The 25,707-nt window shown below is 49.6% G+C and overlaps 1 protein-coding gene across 4 annotated transcripts in view; it reads left to right on the top strand.

Annotated features, from left to right (window-relative positions):
- The first annotated feature begins 2,687 nt into the window (after positions 1-2,687).
- Positions 2,688-25,707, top strand: part of LOC109874352 (neuronal migration protein doublecortin) — a 94,471-nt gene continuing 71,451 nt past the window's right edge. The window contains exons 1-2 of one of the 4 annotated variants that reach the window (XM_031809330.1): positions 2,688-3,078; positions 12,165-12,588. In XM_031809330.1, coding sequence (XP_031665190.1) covers positions 12,228-12,588 — 361 coding nt within the window. In that variant the 5' untranslated portion in view covers positions 2,688-3,078; positions 12,165-12,227. Of the gene's footprint in view, positions 3,079-3,428; positions 3,687-12,164; positions 12,589-25,707 lie in introns of those variants that run through there. The other 3 variants (XM_031809329.1, XM_031809327.1, XM_031809326.1) reach the window with 3 other exon arrangements.

Below are 25,707 nucleotides of genomic sequence, written 5' to 3'. Positions count from 1 at the left end.
TTCGGCTGTCGACGTCACCGGTCTTCTAGCCACCGCCGATCCACTTTTCATTTTCCATTTCATGGATCACACTCCCAAACTTCCAGCCTCTTGCCTGGTGGCACCGGTGGTGTGGGAGCTGGACGCGGACATCGAGCGGGCGTTATGCACAGAGCCCACTCCCCCCCAGTGTCCAGCTGGGAGCCTGTACGTTCCGTCTGCTGTCCGTGACCGGTTGATCTATTAGGCGCACACGTCACCCTCCTCTGGTCACCCTGGCATCGGTCAGACGGTGCGTTGCCTTAGTGGGAAGTACTGGTGGTCCACCATGGCCAAGGACGTGAGGGTTTATGTTTCCTCCTGCTCGGTGTGCGCCCAGTACAAGGCTCCCAGGCACCTGCCCAGAGGGAAGTTACAACCCATTCCACAACGGCCGTGGTTGCACCTGTCAGTGTACTTCCTGACGGATCTTCCTCCCTCAACGACACCAGAGATCCTGGTCGTTGTGGATCGATTTTCTAAGTCCTGCCGTCTCCTCCCTTTGCCCGGTCTCTTTACGGCCCTACAGACTGCTGAGGCCCTGTTTACACACGTCTTCCGGCACTACGGGGTGCCTGGGGACATAGTTTCTGATAGGGGTCCCCAGTTCACGTCCAGGGTCTGGAGAGCGTTCATGAACGTCTGGGGGTCTCGGTCAGCCTCACCTCAGGCTTTCCCCCCGAAAGTAACGGCAGGTGGAGAGAGTAAACCAGGATGTGGCTAGGTTTCTGCAGTCATATTGCCAGGACCCGCCGGGGGAGTGGGCGGCGTTCATCCCCTGGGCAGAGATGGCACAAAACTCACTCCGCCACTCCTCCACTAACCTCTCTCCTTTCCAGTGCGTACTGGGGTATCAGCTGGTTCTGGCACCGTGGCATCAGAGCCAGATCGAAGCTCCTGCGGTGGACGAATGGTTCAAGCACTCGGAGGAGACTTGTGACGCCGCCCATGTGCACCTACAACCTACACCACCACCGCAGCGAGGCCCCGGTGTTCGGGTCTGGCTTCTCGACCTGAAACCTGCCCCTCCGCCTGCCCTGCCGGAAGCTGGGCCCGCGGTTTGTGGGGCCATTCAAAGTCCTGAGGAGACTGAACGAGGTATGCTACAGGTTACAGCTTCCCCCAGATTACCGTATTAATCCCTTGTTCCATGTGTCTCTCCTCAGGCCGGTGGTGGCTGGTCCACTCCAGGAGTCTGAGGTGCGGAAGGTTCCTCCACATCGCCGGGGGCCCCGGCATATGCTGTTCGAGCCATCCTGGACTCGAGGCGTCGGGCCTCGGTGGGTACGGTCCAGAGGAGAGATGCTGGGTGCCTTTGGAGGACATTTTGGACCCTCCGTTGCTGCGGGAGTTCCACCGTCTCCATCTGGATCACCCTGCACCTCGTCCTCAGAGTCGTCCCCGGGGTCGGTGTCGGCGCACTGCTGGAGTCGCGTGTCAAGGGGGGTGGGGGGGGAGGGGGTACTGTCACGACTTCCACCGAAGTCGGTCCCTCTCCTCGGTCCCTCTCCTTGTTCGGGTGGCGTTCGGCGGTCGACGTCACCGGCCTTCTAGCCACCGCTGATCCACTTTTCATTTTCCATTTGTTTTGTCTTAGTCTTACACACCTGGTTTCACTCACCCAATTACCTGTTTATTATTTAACCCTCTGTTCCTCATGTTTGTTTGTGAATGATTGTTTTTTGTAAATCGGTCCGTTATTGTGGGCTCGTAATTTTTGCCTTGTATTTTTGTATTTTTGAGTAAAGTACGTTGATTACTAATTTCTGCTGTCCTGCGCCTGACGCTCTACACCAGCTACACACAGGACCCCATTACATTTATCAATACTCCCCAAAGAGGCCCTGCATTTCTATTTAGTCTGAAAGAGATCAAATCAAATCATATTTTATTTGTCACATGCTTCGTAAACAACAGGTGTAGACTAACAGTGCCTTCTGACAGGCCCTTTCCAACAAAGCAGAGAGAAAAATAGAAAAAGAATTAACATGTAGCACAAGGAATAAATACAGAATGAGTAACGAAACTTGGCTGTATACACGGGGTACCAGTACAGAGTAGATGTGCAGGGGTACGAGGTAATTGAGGTACAGTATGTACATATAGGTAAGGGTAAAGTGACTAGGTAACAAGATAGATAATAAGCAGTAGCAGCAGCGTATGTGATGAGTCAAAAGAGTTCGCGCAAAGGGGGTCAATGCAGATAGTCTGGGATGACTTTGTCTCAGTTCATTACACACGGGATTGTATGATAACAACTTAACACACACACACACACACTAAACAATCTAAACACAGGTGCTAATCTAAACACAGGTGCTCATAAACACTTCCACCTGCACCTGAAACTCACACCACACACCAGATGCCTCCCATATAAAGAGCCTCTTATCTGGAAGGACATCAGCTCTTTAGAGCTATACTTTCTCCTTTCTCTCTGGCAGTGGTATAGATAATGGGCTTTTACCTTCAGAAGCCAACACACACACCCACACACATTTGTCAATAAATCAATCTACAATCCTGCTGTTTCTGCCTCTAGAAATATAACATCGATGGTGTGAAGAGAGGAGCAACACCCACACACTTCAATCTGTTTGGAGGGGGTTATGAACACCACATTACTTTACAATAGAGATAGTGGAAAGATCCTGTGGCATCATTTTCTCAAAACACAGGGATCAAATCAACTCAGCAGGCAGATTTTTTCTCTCTCCAGATTTGTATTTCTAATTTCAATAGGCAGCATATACAGTGCATGGGTGTCTGAATGAATAAAAAACTATTCATCATGGCACAGTAGATTCCCGAAAGTAAAAAAAAAAATCAGATCTGAAAAGGTTTACATCATCCTTTTGTGAGAAATACCCCAAAATGCCGGTCAGTGCCATTGCCATGCTAGGGCGGGTTCAGCAGGGTCGCCTCTAGGACCCAGCAGTGCAGCCGGTCAGGTAGGCTCAGCTCGTAGACTAGAGAGAGGCAGACAAAGGCAGAGAGAGCTCGTGCCGCTATCCTGCAGCATCCACACCCACCCACCTCACTCCAAACGCTCCAGCGCGGGTGAGTCCTTGATACTTTTTATATTTTGGTTAAACATAATTAAATGGAGAAAAAATATGTCAGTATTTAAATTATGTTTCTGACGGTGAGTTAAGTTGTTGTGTTCAGGAGTATTGGACACTGTGAAGGATTGGTAGAATTTTTGCCTATTTAGGCTGTCGGCTATGTGAGCAGGTGATTATAGGTGCGCGCGTACCCGTTGGTACAAAACTGTCATGGCTCATCTGTATGTACGGCGCCCACCGCTTTTCTCTGAGGGCATATGGACAACTGATCCGTTTTTTTTTGTTACTGAAAGCTAGAGGGGGTACTGAAAAACTTTTGTTGTTATTTAAAAACAATTATGACTTAAAACCAGCTCAGACTGGCTTAGTGTTACTAGATGAGACACAGATCTGCTGTGATGAGGATGTTTGGGGTGATTTGATGCAGGACGCTGACGGGCAGGTCAGAGTTGTTATCTGGGCTGCTGTGGCGCTGGTAGCACAGATCCAGCCTCACATCTCTGTTGTGCAGTTAGACATGTCACAGTCACACAATGGAACAGCTTTGCAGTCTGTCTGCTGCACTGTGAGCAGGATGTAGCCTGCCCTGGTTAGGTAAGCATGGTGAGATCATTTGTATTATTCTACACATATCCATTTATTTGTGATATTCAGGGATTGAATGACATATCTGTAGGGGGGTGTTATGAGTAGTGCTCTGGACCTTATGGGGATAGACATTTTACATACTTAGGGGCCCCTCCTGTAATTTGAGCCCTGATGATTGTAATGCACTGGGGTGAATCATTAGTCTAGTAATAATACTATTATTTGTAGTTGTATCCGTGTGTGATGTAGCACTACAGTAGTCGTAGTGATGGGGGTGTCCCTGTGAGACAATGGGCTGTCCTGAGCGTAGACCATATATAGTCCTAAGTGACGTCATAGGGAGAGGGTCAGTGATTTACCTCTCTGTCTATTATATTAGGTGAGCAGATGGGCTCCCAGCCCCTGTCTGTCGGGAGGAGTACCACTACCCATAACCCATCCCTCCCTGGTCTGGGACCTACCCCCATCTCAGGACCTGTCATAAAAGCTCAGCCAGACTCAGGGCCAGGGTGTGCGGGGGAGGGGAGATCCCAGACGCATTAAGGGTGGGGACAATGTGGTCCTCTCTGTTTGTCTTCATGGAGGAGGACACGTGTGATGGGGCTGTGAAGAGACAAGGGGAGGAGGACATAATCAATCATAATCAGTATTTCGCCATTAAAAGCTGTGAGTTTCATGACCTTTGGCATTGGGGCGTTGCCAGTCTAACACAATCATTGTTTAAGCAGAAATGAGTTAACAAGCCCCTGTTAAGTCATGGAGTCTACATTTGGTTGCCATTACCCAGCAGTAGAGCCATGTGTGGGCATTGTATGTGGAGCGAGAGTGGGTGATAGCAAGGGTGTGGAGGGGTTGAGGGGTTAGGCTGCATGTCTTTATCTGAAGCCATCGAGGTGTGGTCACTGGTCACAGCCACTAGGTGGGGATTTGACAGGAAGTGGCCAGGCTTTAATTGGTAAAGCTGCTTCCAGCCTTGGCCCAGCCCGGGACGGGTCTGTCTGTCTGTCTTGGCACAGATCAGAGCTTTAAATGTCACAGATAGCAGCCTCTAGTCTACACACCCTCACTAGCGGCAGGTTGATGTTTATTGGGACGAGTCTTGTCCTGGAGGCAGAACTGAGCAATTTGCACTAGATGGGCCAACTGTAAAGCCAAAATTGGCCAAATTGTAAAAATGAACAAAAAACAAAACATTTGCTTTTTGTCTTAATTTAAGGTTACTGTTAGGCATTGTGGTTAGGGTTAAGTTTTAAAATCACATTTTATGACTTTGTGACTTTGTGGCTCTTGATTCATGCCGAAAAATGTTATCTTGGCCACTAATTAATGGCCAAGATGGACTGAATGTGTTGACATAACAATGTGTGCCAAAGCCCTTTTATTGCTAGTTAAAGCTGTTTTCCAGTTCATTAATGGGTGATTAAGCTTTGTGTGGCCATTAGTAAAACTCCCCCACTGTGTTGATCAACGGTCAGATATAACCTCATCTCCCTCCTCACATGAGGGTCTGTGTGTTGTACGAAGTGGAACCTTCTGGGTAGGGGCATGGTGAACAGCGGCTGTTACAGTGCTACCCTCTGGAGGGGGCTGTTTATTTCAGATAGGGGAGTTCAGTCAAACTGACAAGCCCAGATCTAACACCTAGAAATCCAATAATTGTCCTGAGCACTGGGTTGATGTGCTGTTTTAAAAGTTGATTTAACCACATGGTGCATTGAGGTGTGTTATAAAGTTACCTTACCATGTGACATCTTCACACATGTTTCTCACTCAAGACTCACTCTGTATAAAATTAATTACTGAGTCATTGATCATCTACATATGATGATTGATTGATCAATCAAGGTTCACAAATAGTCTTAAGAATGTATTTGTGGAGTTGATTGTGTGTGATAATCTTGTGTATCAGAGTGAGGCAGCAGCAGCAGCAGTTCTGGAAGAGAGTCAGTCCGTCACCAGTGAATCAGAGTTGGGATTCGACCTCTCTTTTCCTAAACACAGGCCGAGTTTTGCCACATTTCCCCAGAGAGCACCACCTCCAGCCTCGTTCTAATACTAACAATGCATTAGGAATTTAGCAGACAAATCTAATTCTCGACAGGATATGAAAGTGGCCCAGGGGGCTCACAACAAGAACACTATTTTTGCGGCATGGGTTGGGGTGGATAGTTAAGGCCACTTGAAAAGGGCTTGTCATCAGGCAGAGGCATGTGATGTGAGATGGAGGGGGTGCTGTTATGTTTTTTTGGTCCTCTCCAGGAAGGGGATGTGGTCTCTGTGGGGCTCCAGGGCTCAGTGGACTGTGGGGCGGAGGTCAGACTGTCATAAAGGACTCTCATTTATCACACATCATCTGCTCCTGCCTCCTTCAGCCACCACACCTCCTGCCTACTTCAACACATCACCCTACTGGCCCATATCCTGGGAGTCAGCTTTGGGGGGGCGACGGTGACAAATGCTTTGTTTGTGAACAATGGGCGTGAGCTTATTGACGAGTGGTTATTGATCAGAATTGTTTAGAAGGACATTTTGGGGCAATTGAGTGAGAGGGGCTATTGATGATGGTTGAAGATAGGCCTGGAGCTAAACAGAGCACCATATTGTCCCTAGAGTACTGATGCTGTTTTACCTGATAGTTACTGTACTTTGATAAAAGATGACATACCTTGTGACTTGCAGTGTAAAATAAGAAGCCACTAGTTCCTGTTATCGGATGTGTCTTTTACAGAGAAGCTGATTGCCTTGTAAACATGGCTACAAATGCAGCCAGACAGCCCAGACTTGAGTGTCAGCACATTCTAGGCAGGTGTAGATGGGGTTTGTCCCACTGCAGCTAACCTCATTCACAAGTCTTGTACAGTACAATATGGCTGCTGTGCCTGTGCTCTAGCACGTGGATACTGCTGTGGTGCAGTGAGTCTTTGTTCTGACATGGAGCAGCTAGCATTCAGCTCTACTGTGCGGTCATCATAACCTCACGTTTCCCATCTCATACAGAGGAATTATATTGACTTTGATTAGATCACACAGAGATGGCTAATGACATTCATTAGAAATGGGGCTTTGTGTGTCGTCGTAGCGAAGCAACCTGCCCCACGACTCTGACGTGTTTCTTTGTCTGCTCTGCAGTCGGCTAGTTTCACTGAAACGCTAGTTCCACTCCTGAATGGTCGGAATCGAAACGTTCGTTGAAACGAACAAACAGACTGCCTGTCTGACCTGGACAGGGCAGGACTCCAAGCATGTTCCAGGGCACGGCATTTCAACAATGACCTTCACTGTGCCCTCTGTCCTCCTATGGCGGGGACATTGTTATGATGGTGGTAGACATGGCTGCTGGGATCCCATTCACAGTGGCACAGTAATGAGTGCTCTCTGCCCGTTTAGTGGCTAATCTCCTCATTATTCCAAACTGTCTATTTCAAAGTTCCAGTAACGAACTGGGTAGCAGCAAACACGTCTCTGGCCAGTCATTCAGCCAGTCAGCCAGTCAGCCAGTCAGTCAGTCATTCAGCCAGTCAGCCAGCCAGCCAGCCAGTCAGTCAGTCAGTCATTCAGCCAGTCAGCCAGCCAGTCAGTCAGTCAGTCATTCAGCCAGTCAGCCAGCCAGCCAGCCAGTCATTCAGCCAGTCAGCCAGTCAGCCAGCCAGCCAGCCAGTCAGTCAGTCATTCAGCCAGTCAGCCAGCCAGCCAGTCATTCAGCCAGTCAGCCAGCCAGTCAGTCATTCAGCCAGTCAGCCAGCCAGTCATTCAGCCAGTCAGTCATTCAGCCAGTCAGCCAGCCAGCCAGTCATTCAGCCAGTCAGCCAGTCATTCAGCCAGTCAGCCAGTCAGCCAGCCAGCCAGTCAGCCAGCCAGTCAGCCAGCCAGTCAGTCAGCCAGCCAGCCAGCCAGTCATTCAGCCAGTCAGCCAGCCAGCCAGCCAGTCATTCAGCCAGCCAGTCAGCCAGCCAGTCAGTCAGTCAGTCAGTCCCTCCCACCATGCTTTCTTTTCTTCTGTCTTTTTGCGGAGGGGATAAAACGCTCTGCTTGTGTTTAAAAAGAGCAGATGTTAGTGGAGAGTTTTGGCAGGAGCACGCTGTGCTCTCTAACCCTCGCCTCATCTACAGGCTTTACAGAGAGGTCTGGACTACCCAGAAAGAGACCATTCCTGCTAGGCTGCTCAGGCCTTTACAGAAGCTATGTTATCTGCCAAAAGACACCAAATAGAAAACCCTTTAAAAAAAACATTGAATCATTTTTTATCCTCCACCTTAGTAATTGTTCTTTCTTTCAGAGTCTTTGTATGCTATAAGGTTTTAGACCGGCTTCCTTTGTACATTGGATTATGTAAACCCGTGGGTGGATCACCCCATGTACCTTTCCCAGTGGTAGAGGATCCACTGAAACGTGTGAATACACCCTCACACATGGTGCTCAGCACCACACATCGGTGTAGTGACAATGATACCATGGACTTTACATCAGTGACTATGATACCATGGACTTTACATCAGTGACTATGATACCATGGACTTTACATCAGTGAATATGATACCATGGACTTTACATCAGTGACTATGATACCATGGACTTTACATCAGTGACTATGATACCATGGACTTTACATCAGTGACTAATGCTCCAAATGTTCAGCTCAGCTCTCTGGTCCAAGAGCCCTTTATGGGATGCTGATTGTACAGTAGATCCAGAACTTCCCCTGCTGCCTGCTCATAGCTCAGACCCCGAGGTGTGGGAGGATTCAGATGGTTCTAGCTTGTTTCTGCCATATGTTCTTTAAAACGACCCTGGTGGTGAAACATTTTTGTTAGCCTTTTCATGTAAGATATATGGTACTTGCAAATGCACATCCTAAAAATGAGTATATTGTCATGGTTGTAAGGCAAAGGGGAACAGATCAGATACAGAAACCAGAATCGCATTAAGCACATATTGCATGCTGGCATTTATTGTCATGAACCTTTACCTGGAGGCAGTTCACAGAGTGGTCACTAGCTGTCACAGCCACCAAATCATTAATCTGATTTGAAATATAAACCTAACCTTAACCACACTGCTAACCCTAACCTTTTTATGAATTCTTACATTATAGACAATTTTGACTTTACAGCTGGCCCATTAGCAGAAATCGCTCAGTTCTGCCTCCAGGACAAGACTCATGACAATCAATGTCAATCTGTGCACATATCCTGGAGCCAGAGGGAAAGTGTCTCGTTTCCCACCCTGGTCAAACCACAAACAGCAACACTCTCTGATGAGACATTCTTCTCCAAAATATCACACATCCACTTGGCCTTCTTAATAATAGTCCCTTACTGGCCACTCCCTTCCCCTCTCTGAAGGACACAGGCTGAATGTATGGTAGATGACAGACAGACGTACAGGCGGAGCAACCTCCGCTCTACAGGAGACCTGTACATCCCATTTAGTGCATGCCATGTTTAGTATGTAGTGTATGTTCAGAACTACTGGCCTTAGTTTTAGGGGTCACTGAAGGGTTGTAATGCCTACATAGGACATGTACTACTGAGTATACAGCAGAGTGATTCTGTTCACCTGACATTAAATACTGATCCCCTGTTCACTCGGGAACATCCTAAACGAGGCTTGTGTTTTTGTTGCTGCGCCGTCATGGCAGAACGTTCTCCAGTTGCTTCCACACACACAGAAGGGCTGAGGGTTAACACATCTCTGTGTCTGTCTGTGAGTGGGTGGGCTAATCGATAGTGAGGGCTGTAATTGATTGGGCTGGCCTAGCCTCTCTTCATCTTGCAGAAACTATACACACTCAGGAGAGACGGGGCGTGGGGGGGCGGGGCGGGGCGTGGGGAGACATGGAGAGACTGGGTATGGGCAGGTATGGAGAGACGGTGCATGGGGAGGTATGGAGAGATGGGGAGGTATGGAGAGACGGGGCGTGGGGCGGCGGGGCGGGGTGGGGCGTGGGGAGACATGGAGAGACTGGGTATGGGGAGGTATGGAGAGACGGGGCATGGGGAGGTATGGAGAGATGGGGAGGTATGGAGAGACGGGGCATGGGGAGGTATGGAGAGACGGGGCATGGGGAGGTATGGAGAGACGGGGCATGGGGAGGTATGGAGAGACGGGGCATGGGGAGGTATGGAGAGACGGGGCATGGGGAGGTATGGAGAGACGGGGCATGGGGAGGTATGGAGAGACGGGGCATGGGGAGGTATGGAGAGACGGGGCATGGGGAGGTATGGAGAGACGGGGCATGGGGAGGTATGGAGAGACGGGCGGTATGGAGAGACGGGGCATGGGGAGGTATGGAGAGACATGGAGAGACGGGGCATGGGGAGGTATGGAGAGACGGGGCGGTATGGAGAGACGGGGCATGGGGAGGTATGGAGAGACATGGAGAGACGGGGCATGGGGAGGTATGGAGAGACATGGAGAGACGGGGCATGGGGAGGTATGGAGAGACGGGGCATGGGGAGGTATGGAGAGACATGGAGAGACGGGGCATGGGGAGGTATGGAGAGACTGGGCATGGGGAGGTATGGAGAGACATGGAGAGACGGGGCATGGGGAGGTATGGAGAGACGGGCATGGGGAGGTATGGAGAGACATGGAGAGACGGGGCATGGGGAGGTATGGAGAGACGGGGCATGGGGAGGTATGGAGAGACATGGCGAGACGGGGCATGGGGAGGTATGGAGAGACATGGCGAGACGGGGCATGGGGAGGTATGGCGAGACGGGGCATGGGGAGGTATGGAGAGACATGGAGAGACGGGGCATGGGGAGGTATGGAGAGACATGGAGAGACGGGGCATGGGGAGGTATGGAGAGACATGGAGAGACGGGGCATGGGGAGGTATGGAGAGACATGGAGAGACGGGGCATGGAGAGACATGGAGAGACTGGGCATGGGGAGGTATGGAGAGACATGGAGAGACGGGGCATGGGGAGGTATGGAGAGACATGGAGAGACGGGGCATGGGGAGGTATGGAGAGACATGGAGAGACGGGGCATGGGGAGGTATGGAGAGACATGGAGAGACGGGGCATGGAGAGACATGGAGAGACGGGGCATGGGGAGGTATGGAGAGACATGGAGAGACGGGGCATGGGGAGGTATGGAGAGACATGGAGAGACGGGGCATGGGGAGGTATGGAGAGACATGGAGAGACGGGGCATGGGGAGGTATGGAGAAACGGGGCATGGGGAGGTATGGAGAGACATGGAGAGACGGGGCATGGGGAGGTATGGAGAGACATGGAGAGACGGGGCATGGGGAGGTATGGAGAGACATGGAGAGACGGGGCATGGGGAGGTATGGAGAGACATGGAGAGACGGGGCATGGGGAGGTATGGAGAGACATGGAGAGACGGGGCATGGGGAGGTATGGAGAGACGGGGCATGGGGAGGTATGGAGAGACGGGGCATGGGGAGGTATGGAGAGACATGGAGAGACGGGGCATGGGGAGGTATGGAGAGACATGGAGAGACGGGGCATGGGGAGGTATGGAGAGACATGGCGAGACGGGGCATGGGGAGGTATGGAGAGACATGGAGAGATGGGGCATGGGGAGGTATGGAGAGACATGGAGAGACGGGGCATGGGGAGGTATGGAGAGACATGGCGAGACGGGGCATGGGGAGGTATGGAGAGACATGGAGAGACGGGGCATGGGGAGGTATGGAGAGACATGGAGAGACGGGGCATGGGGAGGTATGGAGAGACATGGAGAGACGGGGCATGGGGAGGTATGGAGAGACATGGAGAGACGGGGTATGGAGAGACATGGCGAGACGGGGCATGGGGAGGTATGGAGAGACATGGAGAGATGGGGCATGGGGAGGTATGGAGAGACATGGAGAGACGGGGCATGGGGAGGTATGGAGAGACATGGAGAGACGGGGCATGGGGAGGTATGGAGAGACATGGAGAGACGGGGCATGGGGAGGTATGGAGAGACATGGAGAGACGGGGCATGGGGAGGTATGGAGAGACTTGGAGAGACGGGGCATGGGGAGACGGGGTATGGGGAGACATGGGGAGACGGGGTATGGGGAGACGTGCGGAGACGGGGTATGGGGAGACGTGCGGAGACGGGGTATGGGGAGACGTGGGGAGACGGGTATGGGGAGACGTGGAGAGACAGGGTATGGGGAGACGTGGAGAGACTGGGCGTGGGGAGACGGGGCGTGGGGAGACGGGGCGTGGGGAGGCAAGGCATGGGAGGCTTGGCTTAGTTTGCTGCATGTGACCCCCAGCACACCTGTGGTGCATGGTACTCTTCTGTATTAGAGGGATAGAGATGGAAAGGGATTTCCACTGCAGGGGAATTTCACAGTAGCTAGATGGTGGAATGTTGAGGGATTCATTTACCACTTTGGTACTCTGTTATTGAATAACCCTTTTTTAGATGTTCATGCCTAAACTAAAATATCTTTACTAAGTCTCCTTAGTTTTATACTGTATGAGCATCAGTATAACTCATAGTGTTATGTTTTTCCAATGCTAGACTTCCCAGAGCTCAGCACAACCAGCACCTCTCTACCACGGACCCTACCTGACATCTGTCACCATGGAGCTGGACTTCGGCCATTTTGACGAGCGCGACAAGCCCCGTACCCCACGGGGTGGGCGCATGAACGGGCTGCCTAGCCCCACCCACAGCGCCCACTGCAGCTTCTACCGCACGCGCACCCTGCAGGCCCTCACCAACGAGAAGAAGGCCAAGAAGGTGAGGTTCTACCGCAACGGAGACCGCTACTTCAAGGGCATCGTGTATGCCGTGGCCGTGGAACGCTTCCGCACCTTCGACGCCCTCTTGGCCGACCTGACGCGCTCGCTCTCCGACCACATCAACCTTCCCCAGGGGGTCCGCTTCATCTTCTCCATCGACGGAATGCGCAAGATCACCACCATGGACGAGCTGGAGGAAGGTGAGCTCACAGGGGGTTGGGTGGTAGAGAGTGGGGGTCATTATGGAGAAGGTGAGCTCATGGGGGTTGGGTGGTAGGGAGTGGGGGTCATTATGGAGGACGGTGAGCTCACAGCGGTTGGGTGATAGGGAGTGGAGGTCATTGTGGAGGAAGGTGAGCTCACAGGGAAGTCGGGTGGTATGGAGTGTGTGTCATTGTGGATAATGGTGAGCTCATAGCGGTTGGGTGTTAGAGAGTGGGGGTCATTGTGGAGGAAGGTGAGCTCACGGGGTTTGGTGGTTAGAGAGTGGGGTCATTGTGGAGGAAGGTGAGCTCACAGGGAGGTCGGGAGTGGCAGTCATTATGGAGGAAGGTTAGCTCACAGGGAGGTCGGGTGGTAGGGAGTAGGGTCATTATGGAGGAAGGTGAGCTCACAGGGAAGTTGGGTGATAGGGAGTGGGGGTCATTATGGAGGAAGGTGATCTCACATGGGGGTTGGGTGATAGGGAGTGGGGGTCATTATGGAGGAAGGTGAGCTCACATGGGGTTGGGTGATAGGGAGTGGGGGTCATTATGGAGGAAGGTGCTCTCACATGGGGGGTTGGGTGCTAGGGATTGGGGGTCATTGGAGGAAGGTGAGCTCACAGGGGGTTGGGTGATAGGGAGTGGGGGTCATTATGGAGGAAGGTGCTCTCACATGGGGGGTTGGGTGCTAGGGAGTGGGGGTCATTATGGAGGAAGGTGCTCTCACATGGGGGGTTGGGTGCTAGGGAGTGGGGGTCATTGGAGGAAGGTGATCTCACATGGGGGGTTGGGTGATTGTGGAGGAAGGTGATCTCACATGGGGGGTTGGGTGATAGGGAGTGGGGGTCATTATGGAGGAAGGTAATCTCACATGGGGGGTTGGGTGCTAGGGAGTGGAGGTCATTGGAGGAAGGTGAGCTCACAGGGGGTTGGGTGCTAGGGAGTGGAGGTCATTGTGGAGGAAGGTGAGCTCACAGGGAAGTCGGGTGGTATGGAGTGTGTGTCATTGTGGATAATGGTGAGCTCATAGCGGTTGGGTGTTAGAGAGTGGGGGTCATTATGGAGGAAGGTAATCTCACATGGGGGGTTGGGTGCTAGGGAGTGAAGGTCATTGGAGGAAGGTGAGCTCACAGGGGGTTGGGTGCTAGGGAGTGGGGGTCATTATGGAGGAAGGTGCTCTCACATAGGGGGTTGGGTGCTAGGGAGTGGGGGTCATTATGGAGGAAGGTAATCTCACATGGGGGGTTGGGTGCTAGGGAGTGGGGGTCATTATGGAGGAAGGTGCTCTCACATAGGGGGTTGGGTGCTAGGGAGTGGGGGTCATTGTGGAGGAAGGTGATCTCACATGGGGGGTTGGGTGATAGGGAGTGGGGGTCATTATGGAGGAAGGTGATCTCACATGGGGGGTTGGGTGCTAGGGAGTGGGGGTCATTGGAGGAAGGTGAGCTCACGGGGGGTTGGGTGCTAGGGAGTGGGGGTCATTATGGAGGAAGGTGCTCTCACATGGGGGGTTGGGTGCTAGGGAGTGGGGGTCATTGTGGAGGAAGGTGAGCTCACATGGGGGGGTTGGGTGCTAGGGAGTGGGGGTCATTGTGGAGGAAGGTGTTCTCACATGGGGGGTTGGGTGATTGTGGAGGAAGGTGTTCTCACATGGGGGGTTGGGTGATAGGGAGTGGAGGTCATTGGAGGAAGGTGAGCTCACAGGGGGTTGGGTGATAGGGAGTGGGGGTCATTATGGAGGAAGGTGCTCTCACATGGGGGGTTGGGTGCTAGGGAGTGGGGGTCATTGTGGAGGAAGGTGATCTCACATGGGGGGTTGGGTGATAGGGAGTGGGGGTCATTATGGAGGAAGGTGAGCTCACATGGGGGGTTGGGTGCTAGGGAGTGGGGGTCATTGTGGAGGAAGGTGATCTCACATGGGGGGTTGGGTGATTGTGGAGGAAGGTGATCTCACATGGGGGGTTGGGTGATAGGGAGTGGGGGTCATTATGGAGGAAGGTAATCTCACATTGGGGGTTGGGTGCTAGGGAGTGGAGGTCATTGGAGGAAGGTGAGCTCACAGGGGGTTGGGTGATAGGGAGTGGGGGTCATTATGGAGGAAGGTGCTCTCACATGGGGGGTTGGGTGCTAGGGATTGGGGGTCATTGGAGGAAGTTGAGCTCACAGGGGGTTGGGTGCTAGGGAGTGGGGGTCATTATGGAGGAAGGTGCTCTCACATGGGGGGTTGGGTGCTAGGGAGTGGGGGTCATTATGGAGGAAGGTGAGCTCACGGGGTTTGGTGGTTAGAGAGTGGGGTCATTGTGGAGGAAGGTGAGCTCACAGGGAGGTCGGGAGTGGCAGTCATTATGGAGGAAGGTTAGCTCACAGGGAGGTCGGGTGGTAGGGAGTAGGGTCATTATGGAGGAAGGTGAGCTCACAGGGAAGTTGGGTGATAGGGAGTGGGGGTCATTATGGAGGAAGGTGATCTCACATGGGGGTTGGGTGATAGGGAGTGGGGGTCATTATGGAGGAAGGTGAGCTCACATGGGGTTGGGTGATAGGGAGTGGGGGTCATTATGGAGGAAGGTGCTCTCACATGGGGGGTTGGGTGCTAGGGATTGGGGGTCATTGGAGGAAGGTGAGCTCACAGGGGGTTGGGTGATAGGGAGTGGGGGTCATTATGGAGGAAGGTGCTCTCACATGGGGGGTTGGGTGCTAGGGAGTGGGGGTCATTATGGAGGAAGGTGCTCTCACATGGGGGGTTGGGTGCTAGGGAGTGGGGGTCATTGGAGGAAGGTGATCTCACATGGGGGGTTGGGTGATTGTGGAGGAAGGTGATCTCACATGGGGGGTTGGGTGATAGGGAGTGGGGGTCATTATGGAGGAAGGTAATCTCACATGGGGGGTTGGGTGCTAGGGAGTGGAGGTCATTGGAGGAAGGTGAGCTCACAGGGGGTTGGGTGCTAGGGAGTGGAGGTCATTGTGGAGGAAGGTGAGCTCACAGGGAAGTCGGGTGGTATGGAGTGTGTGTCATTGTGGATAATGGTGAGCTCATAGCGGTTGGGTGTTAGAGAGTGGGGGTCATTATGGAGGAAGGTAATCTCACATGGGGGGTTGGGTGCTAGGGAGTGAAGGTCATTGGAGGAAGGTGAGCTCACAGGGGGTTGGGTGCTAGGGAGTGGGGGTCATTATGGAGGAAGGTGCTCTCACATAGGGGGTTGGGTGCTAGGGAGTGGGGGTCATTATGGAGGAAGGTAATCTCACATGGGGGGTTGGGTGCTAGGGAGTGAAGGTCATTGGAGGAAGGTGAGCTCACAGGGGGTTGGGTGCTAGGGAGTGGGGGTCATTATGGAGGAAGGTGCTCTCACATAGGGGGTTGGGTGCTAGGGAGTGGGGGTCATTGTGGAGGAAGGTGATCTCACATGGGGGGTTGGGTGATAGGGAGTGGGGGTCATTATGGAGGAAGGTGATCTCACATGGGGGGTTGGGTGCTAGGGAGTGGGGGTCATTGGAGGAAGGTGAGCTCACAGGGGGTTGGGTGCTAGGGAGTGGGGGTCATTATGGAGGAAGGTGCTCTCACATGGGGGGTTGGGTGCTAGGGAGTGGGGGTCATTGTGGAGGAAGGTGAGCTCACATGGGGGGGTTGGGTGCTAGGGAGTGGGGGTCATTGTGGAGGAAGGTGTTCTCACATGGGGGGTTGGGTGATTGTGGAGGAAGGTGTTCTCACATGGGGGGTTGGGTGATAGGGAGTGGAGGTCATTGGAGGAAGGTGAGCTCACAGGGGGTTGGGTGATAGGGAGTGGGGGTCATTATGGAGGAAGGTGCTCTCACATGGGGGGTTGGGTGCTAGGGAGTGGGGGTCATTATGGAGGAAGGTGAGCTCACAGGGAAGTTGGGTGATAGGGAGTGGGGGTCATTATGGAGGAAGGTGCTCTCACATGGGGGGTTGGGTGCTAGGGAGTGGGGGTCATTGTGGAGGAAGGTGCTCTCACATGGGGGGTTGGGTGATAGGGAGTGGGGGTCATTATGGAGGAAGGTGATCTCACATGGGGGGTTGGATGCTAGGGAGTGGGGGTCATTGGAGGAAGGTGAGCTCACGGGGGGTTGGGTGATAGGGAGTGGGGGTCATTATGGAGGAAGGTGCTCTCACATGGGGGGTTGGGTGCTAGGGAGTGGGGGTCATTGTGGAGGAAGGTGAGCTCACATGGGGGGGTTGGGTGCTAGGGAGTGGGGGTCATTGTGGAGGAAGGTGATCTCACATGGGGGGTTAGATGATAGGGAGTGGGGGTCATTATGGAGGAAGGTGAGTTGCCCTACTGTGTATTCTGGCTGTGCGCCGTGTCATACATAGGCTTGTTCATTTACCCGACAAGATATGTTTATGTCCCATGCCATTCTTTTATATTATATGATTTTATAGTAAAAAGAATAGAATTTAACTGAACTGAAAGAAATAGAAGTGGTATTTTTCCCATTCCGGAGCGAGTGCAAATATGAAGTTGATATGTGGAGTGTAAATGTGATCATTTGAAACAGGTCCTATATGCTTGATTTTGAGTTATTTGGCAACTTTAGTTGTGAGTGATACAAACCTTAGAATGTCTTACAAATCTAAATGTATATGGGCTGCATGATGGGACTATGGGCTATTGATGATTTGAGAAAGTCTGCAAAAAAAAAGCTTGCTCTCTGTTCCTTGCCTCAGGCTGCACATGCTGTGTGTCCTCTAAAGTGATCATATTTTCACCCATCAGACTATTCTCTCGTCTTTACTAATATGTAACAATTGTTTCGATTTAGAATGACCCCGTTATCAAGAACAGGAGCAAGACAAAAAATGTCTGGAATAGCAAATGGAGTCCACTTTCCCGCCAGTACGTTTATAAGTCATGTCGGGGAGGCTACTCAGGTATTTTTGCTGCAGGACAGGTGATATTCCGCCCAAACTCTGTATGCCATGGGCTCTCCAACCCTGCTCCTGCAGCTACCCAGTGCTTCATTTGGGAAACCAAGTGAAATTTGTTTGGCAACATCAATAGTAACATGTTTTCGCAATGAAACATATTTAATTATACTGTTGACAGCTGGAGAAAGGAATGAAGAAGAGAGAGGAGAGGGAAACTCACGGTGGTGAGATATTCTGGAGCTAAATGTAATGTCAGCCTATTAATTATAAAAATGGCCTATTACTAGGCTATTCCACATCAAATACAAATGCACTGTAATTGTAGGCAAGCCTAAATTAAATAAATTCAGATTATCTTAAATCAGTTTTGTTTTGTCTTTTTCTGCTGTGTGTAATATGTGGTAGGCTATTTATTGTGTAATAGCACAAACATAATTGTAATTCTGTGTTTTTTTCCCGGGCTTGGGCTCATATACAGTATCGGCCAATGCTTATGCATAAGTAAAAATATGCATATGAGTGTTTTGAATGAATCATCACCTTAGAAAGCGCTGTCCAATTCGTTGTGTTAGGCTTTGAAACGACATCCACTACGACCATGTTTTCCACTCAGTTTCAACCTGCTGTTGAACTTCTTTCTTCAAATTGATCAATCACAGTGAGGTGAGCTTTAAAAGCACATACTGTTTTGATGATAAGTGTTTGATGGGATTTTCAATTGGATTTATATTGTCAGAGTGGTTAGAGGGACAATAGAGCCCAGAGCACCGGGCCAGTAGTACCTGCTGGTTGTAGGGGGTTGGGTACTCTCAATGCATGTCCAGAGTGCATAAAATGAGATTATCATGACTCAACAGTCATATAGAATTTTACTGCTGTCATGACTCATGACTGCCAGTGTGACAGTAATACTGTAACAGCCCAAGTAGGTAGTGGGGGTCATTATGGAGGAAGGTGAGCTCACAGGGAGGTCAGGAGTGGCAGTCATTATGGAGGAAGGTGAGCTCACAGGGAGGTCAGGAGTGGGGGGGTCATGATGGAGGAAGGTGAGCTCACAGGGAGGTCATGATGGAGGAAGGTGAGCTCACAGGGAGGTCAGGAGTGGGGGTCATGATGGAGGAAGGTGAGCTCACAGGGAGGTCATTATGGAGGAAGGTGAGGTCAGGAGTGGCAGTCATTATGGAGGAAGGTGAGCTCACAGGGAGGTCAGGAGTGGCAGTCATTATGGAGGAAGGTGAGCTCACAGGGAGGTCAGGAGTGGCAGTCATTATGGAGGAAGGTGATCTCACAGGGAGGTCAGGAGTGGTGTGGTCACAGGGGTTGGGTGGTAGGGAGTGGGGGAAGGTTGGGTGGACATGGATAGTGGATAGTGAAACAGTTTTCACAATTATGTCTTCCTCCTCTCATTGATATGCATGGTGTAGTGGTAGTATGTTGCTGTCGTTGTGTGAAACCCTACACTGTTATTAGAGATTCTCACTGAGGTTTTTATCCGGTCAGTGACTCTCACTGGAATGTACATGTGGAATTCTCTGCTCAGAAGTGGAGGGAGAGAGAGCATTGCAATGAGTGCTTGGCAGGATCCAAAGCTGTAATCGCTGTGTCTGCATCCAGGAATTAGGAAATGGTTCCTAAATGGAGGCTGTTGTCCCAGTGGAACCATCCATCCATCTGCCTGGAGGCTGGAGCACAGGCAGCATTCTGTTTGATGAGCCGACAGACGGGGTCTCGGCCCCTCTCCTTGGCATGATGTAATGTAACGTCTCCTCCCCTCATTAGGGGGACTCCCCCACCTTTGATGTGATTGCTGAGTCTCAGACTCATCATAATTATCCATACGGGAGTCTTACAGCCAGCTCAGCCAATCTCTCTCAGCAGAATATCATGAAGACTGCTGGATGCTCTACACACTGCCCTATCCCACCTGGACAAGAGGAACACCTATGTGAGAATGTTGTTAATTGACTACAGCTCAGCATTCAACACAATAGTCCCGCTTGACACTGCTCAAGGACCTGAGTATGAGCACCTCCCTCTGCAACTGGATCCTGGACTTCCTGACAGGCAGACCTCGGGTGGTGAGGGTAGTCAATAACACCTCAACACGGGTGGGCCTCCCACCCTACTCTGTTATATTAATACCCCCCTCAACAGTAGTAGTATCTGTTATTCCTTCTTAAGTTTGCAAAGGGAGGTTAAATTAGTGGAAACTAACAGAATTTTGGTAACTTCCAGGGTTTGTTTGGAATTTTATCAAATGACATCTAGTGGCATTTTTGGGCACAGATTGTCACACGTGTCTGTAATTATCTTTGACCCTCTGTGTTGCCTTACTGCATGCAAAATATATCAAATAAGAGGATTTGAAAATAAACATTTGAATGACAAAGCTGTAAAACATTCTCCTAAATATAAACCATAAACTGTGATTTTATTGGTGTTTAATATTCTTTTTTATTTGTATTTGAGTAATTTAGCAGATGCTCTTATCCAGAGTGATTCACAGGAGCAATGCCTCGCTCAAGGGTGAAGGTTTCAGCATATATATACAGTATATATTTTTTACACACATTTATTTGACTGTCTTTGTAAATGTGTTGGTGCCAAACTGGTGGCAGTTGTGAAAAAAAGTCAATAGTTGAAAGAGTTGCAGAGTTCATTAAAAATAATGCATTTGTTGATTCTATGTATTTTTTTCATTAATTAGGCTATTTTCTCTTGAATCATATGATCTATCCACTAGAAACTCATGGACACAGATATAGAAAAACATTTAAAAAAAAAAAGTTATTCAAGTATAAATGACCGAAGTTGCCATAGATTACCTGTTAATTACTTAAGTTACAGAATACTCAGGTAAATTTGGTAAGTTACCAGTAGCTCCTCCTTGTTAGAAAGCCCAAAATAAGGTGGAAGTGGGTCTGTAACTATATAAAACAGGCTCTCCTGGGAATGAAGGGATTCACAGTCTGAGGAGGCTGACAGGTAGGCGGAGCTGAGCTTCCTCTCTCTCTCTCTCCAGACACCAGCTGGATCCCTGTATAGGGGAGAAGAACTGTTGCTGCCTGCCAAGAGAAATAGATCATATTGGGGCCTATTAATAAAATATAAATAGATCCTACTGCTACTTAGCGTTATAAAACGTTTTAGATTATGTTACGTTGCCAGCTGGGAAATGATCTATGGTTGTTAAAAGGGATGACTTAAGGAAACAGAGAGCCTGCATGTTTGGACTACAACCAAAGAGGAACAAAGCAAGGATGACTTAAGGATACAGAGAGCCTGCATGTTTGGACTACAACCAAAGAGGAACAAAGCAAGGATGACTTAAGGAAACAGAGAGCCTGCATGTTTGGACTACAACCAAAGAGGAACAAAGCAAGGATGACTTAAGGAAACAGAGAGCCTGCATGTTTGGACTACAACCAAAGAGGAACAATGCAGGGATGACTCAAGGAAACAGAGAGCCTGCATGTTTGGACTACAACCAAAGAGGAACAAAGCAAGGATGACTTAAGGAAACAGAGAGCCTGCATGTTTGGACTACAACCAAAGAGGAACAAAGCAGGGATGACTCAAGGAAACAGAGAGCCTGCATGTTTGGACTACAACCAAAGAGGAACAAAGCAAGGATGACTTAAGGAAACAGAGAGCCTGCATGTTTGGACTACAACCAAAGAGGAACAAAGCAAGGACAAATGAAAAAGGGTATGAAGGACCATGTAGTGAAAGAGAAGGGATGTAGAAGGCAATAGTTGCACTATACAGCAGTTAGTTCATTACACTATGCTATTTGAAGTACAGCTTGCCAGTAATGTACTCTACCTTTTGGGTTCATTACCTTGAGACCACACCCCTCAGAGTAAGAAAACCCTGTAACCTTATACACTTCACTCTGATGCAATTACTTACCTCTTCCTCTCGACTCGTATGACCCGGGAATTCAGTGTCCTCTGCCAGTGTTGATTAAGACTCTCCCTCAACGCCATCTGCCCTGGAGGCAGAGTTTTTCAATTATACTCAACACCCCTGGCTAATTGTGCTGTTCACTTCCCTGGATACAATCCCTCTTTCCTACTGACACATCAACCATTGTCTTATCTTTCTACTGACACCAATGAACAGGAACACTAACCAACATGCCAATTCATTCCAGTGTGTGGCAGATGTATTTTCCTAAAAGCTTGGAAGCCCTTCAGGGGGTGTTTCTAGGGAAGGGGGTGGGGGAAAGGGGCTGGGATTATACAAATGATACAAAGAGATAAACCCTGGCTTCATTTGATCAAAATTAGGTGATCATCTCTTGTTTTCTGTTTAGGAAAGAGCGGGGCCTTGGGGGAGTGACTGTATGTTGTATGTGTGGGGCGGCTGAGGCGGGCCAGAAGAGACAATGTATGGCACTAGTGGCATACTGCAGTTTCATTTTACATTTACTGTTTTGTCATTTAGCAGATGTTCTTCTGCAGAGCGTCTTACAGTAGTGAATGCATAAATGTTTTCATACTGGTCCCCTGTGGGAATCGAACACACAACCCTGGCACTGCATGTACCATGCTCTACCAACTGAGCCCCCCCGCAAGATCAGAAAAATGTGCCGTTTCAAAGATAATCTCATGCTATTCTACACATTTTGCAATCGGGCTGAGAGAATTTTAGATTTTTTAAAGCTTATTACTTGCAATTCTACCAATATGGCTGCCATTTTCACCCCATTCTGGAACGTTGAGGGTTTATGACACATGGCCATGGGCTGTTTTTTTGGCGGACGACCATAGAGATCCTATAAAATGATTAGGGGCTATGTCATAAACCCTCAACGTTCCAGAATGGGGTGAAAATGGCAGCCATATTGGTCAGGGAGAAATCCAAACCAGTCTAGTTGGAATTAATGGCAGTAGAGGCATACTCCTGATTTTTACTTATGCAGGAAAATTAAACAAAGATGTGATATATCAGAAATTCTATAATAGAATAATTGTCATATAAATATTGTCATATAATCATAACAGTTTATTATGGGTTTTATACATTTTCTGTATGAAAAGCCTAAAAAAATATGCAAAGAGAACATAAATATCACAATGTTTGTTTTCTTGGAAAGCTGAGAGTCCTTTTATATGATACAATATCAGTACTTGTAACTTGTCTAAGTCCTATCATCAACTGATTTTAGCCAGTGTATGGGTGGGAATTGAATGCATAGTTTGAATGGAATGTCTGGCTAGCTAGCAAACATACAGTGCAGATACATTCTTCAAATGTATTTTTTTACACGATCTTATCACAGCACTAGCAAACTATGGTCTACCAGCTCCCTGACCAAAATGGCTAACCTTTATCCCATCATAAGAAGGTATATGTTTGTGCAAGAGCGAGAGTTTGTGTGTGGTGGCGGGAAGAGGACAGGTCCTCCTCTTACAGAGGATAATGAACTCTGCGCTGTATTATCCCCCACTGTCCTTTGTCTGGTGCTGCAGTGGCACAGGGAGTGATGTCCTCTGGATCTCTCTGGCTCTCTACGTGATGGAGAGACCAGGGAGGGACACATGGAAATGGAGGAGAGATGGGTAGAGAAGGGAGTATTATGAAAAACTCCCTTATGAAAAACAGATAGTGTGGGGGGGGGCTCCTCTTTCTCATTTAGGTCACTAACAGTGCAGTGCATGTAGGGAAATTAACCCAGACTGCTGAAGGAGGCTTCTGGATGCTTCGGGCGCCAGCCGAACCGGTAAGGAGAACCGAACGAGTATGCTTGCATACTCCCTTAAAATACCTTTGCTTGAAAAAAACGAGAGAAAAGTGGCAATAGTACTGTTTGTCCATCTTGAGACTCTGTAGCCAATATACAATTCCTCAAAATGGTCAGAATTAATCTAAGATAACTCAAGAAATCTGTCATTTGTTTTGACGTTTTTTAGTCGCACAATCTATCTAAGATGTTTGGTGCAGTATTTCTCATGAAAATGAGTCTATTGTTGAATGACAACGAACACTTAATTGAAGAATCCCTACCATTGACCAATCACAGACGAAGGGGCATAGACGTTCGTGTGCACGAACAGCCGAAATACCCTTTACGGAAGACCATTTAGAGGAAGGCTTACATGATACAGTATTAGCCCGAGTTAACTGCTGCACCACCTTAACAGGCCTCTGGACCTTACGGTACTGTACGGGTCAGAGTACTGGATCTCAGCCCAAGCTGACAGTCCACCCAGGCATAAGGCTTAGTGGGACTGGCTGACTCTTACGATCTGACCTTAGGAGAAATCAGGACCTGTTTACCTGGATGGAAGTGTTGAGGGTTGCCATTTACACTGTTGCTGGGCAGAATGCCCTACTGAATAGACTCGCTCAATTATAATAGTGAGAGGTAGCAGGCAGTTCTCCACCGTCCTACTACAGAATCTGCTAGATCTGATGAAAGAGAGAGATAAATATATTCTTTCCAGGTGCTGTGAGTAAGCAGTGCACTCTAGGTAGATGCTGTCATAACACTGTTTGAAAAGCTGTTTCTGCTGTCTCTGCATTTTTACACAGGACAGCCACAGTTTCAGATGTAGCGTTGTGTGCTAGCGTAATTTATTCACTTTCCATTGGAAAAACATCTGTAGAAATATACCTATGATACCGTGTTGGATCTCATGACACAACATATCATGATTTTGAGCACCACAGGTAGGAAGACTTTAGTAGAAATTCACATTAGTATTTCAGCTAGACATGGAATATTATATTATAACAGTGTTTTGATGCACAAAGAGCTCATTTTAGACTTAACTTATTCATTTGCTTAGGCAAAGGCATGTAAATAATTGTGTGCGTTCTCCAGGATGAACATGCTACCATAGGCTATGTAGCTTTGATCACGTCTCAATGACAGCGCCTTCTCTGTGTGCCGTCTGGAACAAATGCAGAGAATATAATGAGTAGGAAGGAGGTGCCAAGTAGCCTAGCGGTTATGAGCATTGGACCAGCAACCGAAAAGTTGTTGGTTTGAATCCCCTAGCCGACTACGTGACAGATCTGTCGGTGCCCTTGTGCGACGCACTTAACCCTATTGGCTCCTGTAAGTTGCTCTGGATAAGAGCATCTAGTAAAATGTAAATGTAGAGTGAGCTCTGTCCATCAACCATGTGACCTGTCACATACACCCACTGACAGGCAGATCTGGGGGAGATCAGGGCTGACTATGTGGAAGCAGAAGCCCACTGCTTTTCAAAGTAAAGAAAAGTAAAGGTTTGTCAGTTTCATTGCTCCTCTGGTCGTCCTGTCCTCTGGTATGTCATTGCTCCTCTGGTCGTCCTGTCCTCTGGTGTGTCATTGCTCCTCTGGTCGTCCTGTCCTCTGGTGTGTCATTGCTCCTCTGGTCGTCCTGTCCTCTGGTGTGTCATTGCTCCTCTGGTCGTCCTGTCCTCTGGTGTGTCATTGCTCCTCTGGTCGTCCTGTCCTCTGGTGTGTCATTGCTCCTCTGGTCGTCCTGTCCTCTGGTGTGTCATTGCTCTTCTGGTCGTCCTGTCCTCTGGTGTGTCATTGCTCCTCTGGTCGTCCTGTCCTCTGGTGTGTCATTGCTCCTCTGGCACCTAGCTAGCTCTCATCACCAGCCTGATGAGTTTTGTCTCCCAGCTCTCGCTCCTGCAGATTCCATCTATCTTTCTCTGATTCACTTCCTCTCTGTGACAGGGATCATCAGTCTATCCACTGACTGTCCTGTCTCTTCTCCTCTTCTCTCTCTTCAGCCTCAAAACATTACGCTCGCTTCTCCTCTCCACTTCAGGGTCATGTGGGTTGAATAGTTATACCTCATTTCTAGCCCCTTTCATGTAGCTAGTCTCTCTGTATATCAAATGTTTATCCCTGACTCTCTTAACTGGAGGCCAGTATAGATGTCATCCTGCCACTGGCCTATAGAGAACACCTATAGCTGGCCCGGTGTGATGAAACCCCTGATCCACAGAGACCTGTCCCGTTACTGTTCTTCCTACAGTACACTACATACAAGGTCACAGTAGGACCACCCTCCTCCTATAGGTCACAGTAGGACCACCCTCCTCCTACAGGTCACAGTAGGACCACCCTCCTCCTACAGGTCACAGTAGGACCACCCTCCTCCTACAGGTCACAGTAGGACCACCCTCCTCCTACAGGTCACAGTAGGACCACCCTCCTCCTACAGGTCACAGTAGGACCACCCTCCTCCTACAGGTCACAGTAGGACCACCCTCCTCCTA

The sequence above is a fragment of the Oncorhynchus kisutch genome, linkage group LG29 (genome assembly GCF_002021735.2).
Source record: "Oncorhynchus kisutch isolate 150728-3 linkage group LG29, Okis_V2, whole genome shotgun sequence".
Lineage (NCBI taxonomy): Eukaryota > Metazoa > Chordata > Actinopteri > Salmoniformes > Salmonidae > Oncorhynchus > Oncorhynchus kisutch.
Note: the sequence above shows the minus strand (reverse complement) of the source record. Positions and strands in the feature narration are given on the sequence as shown.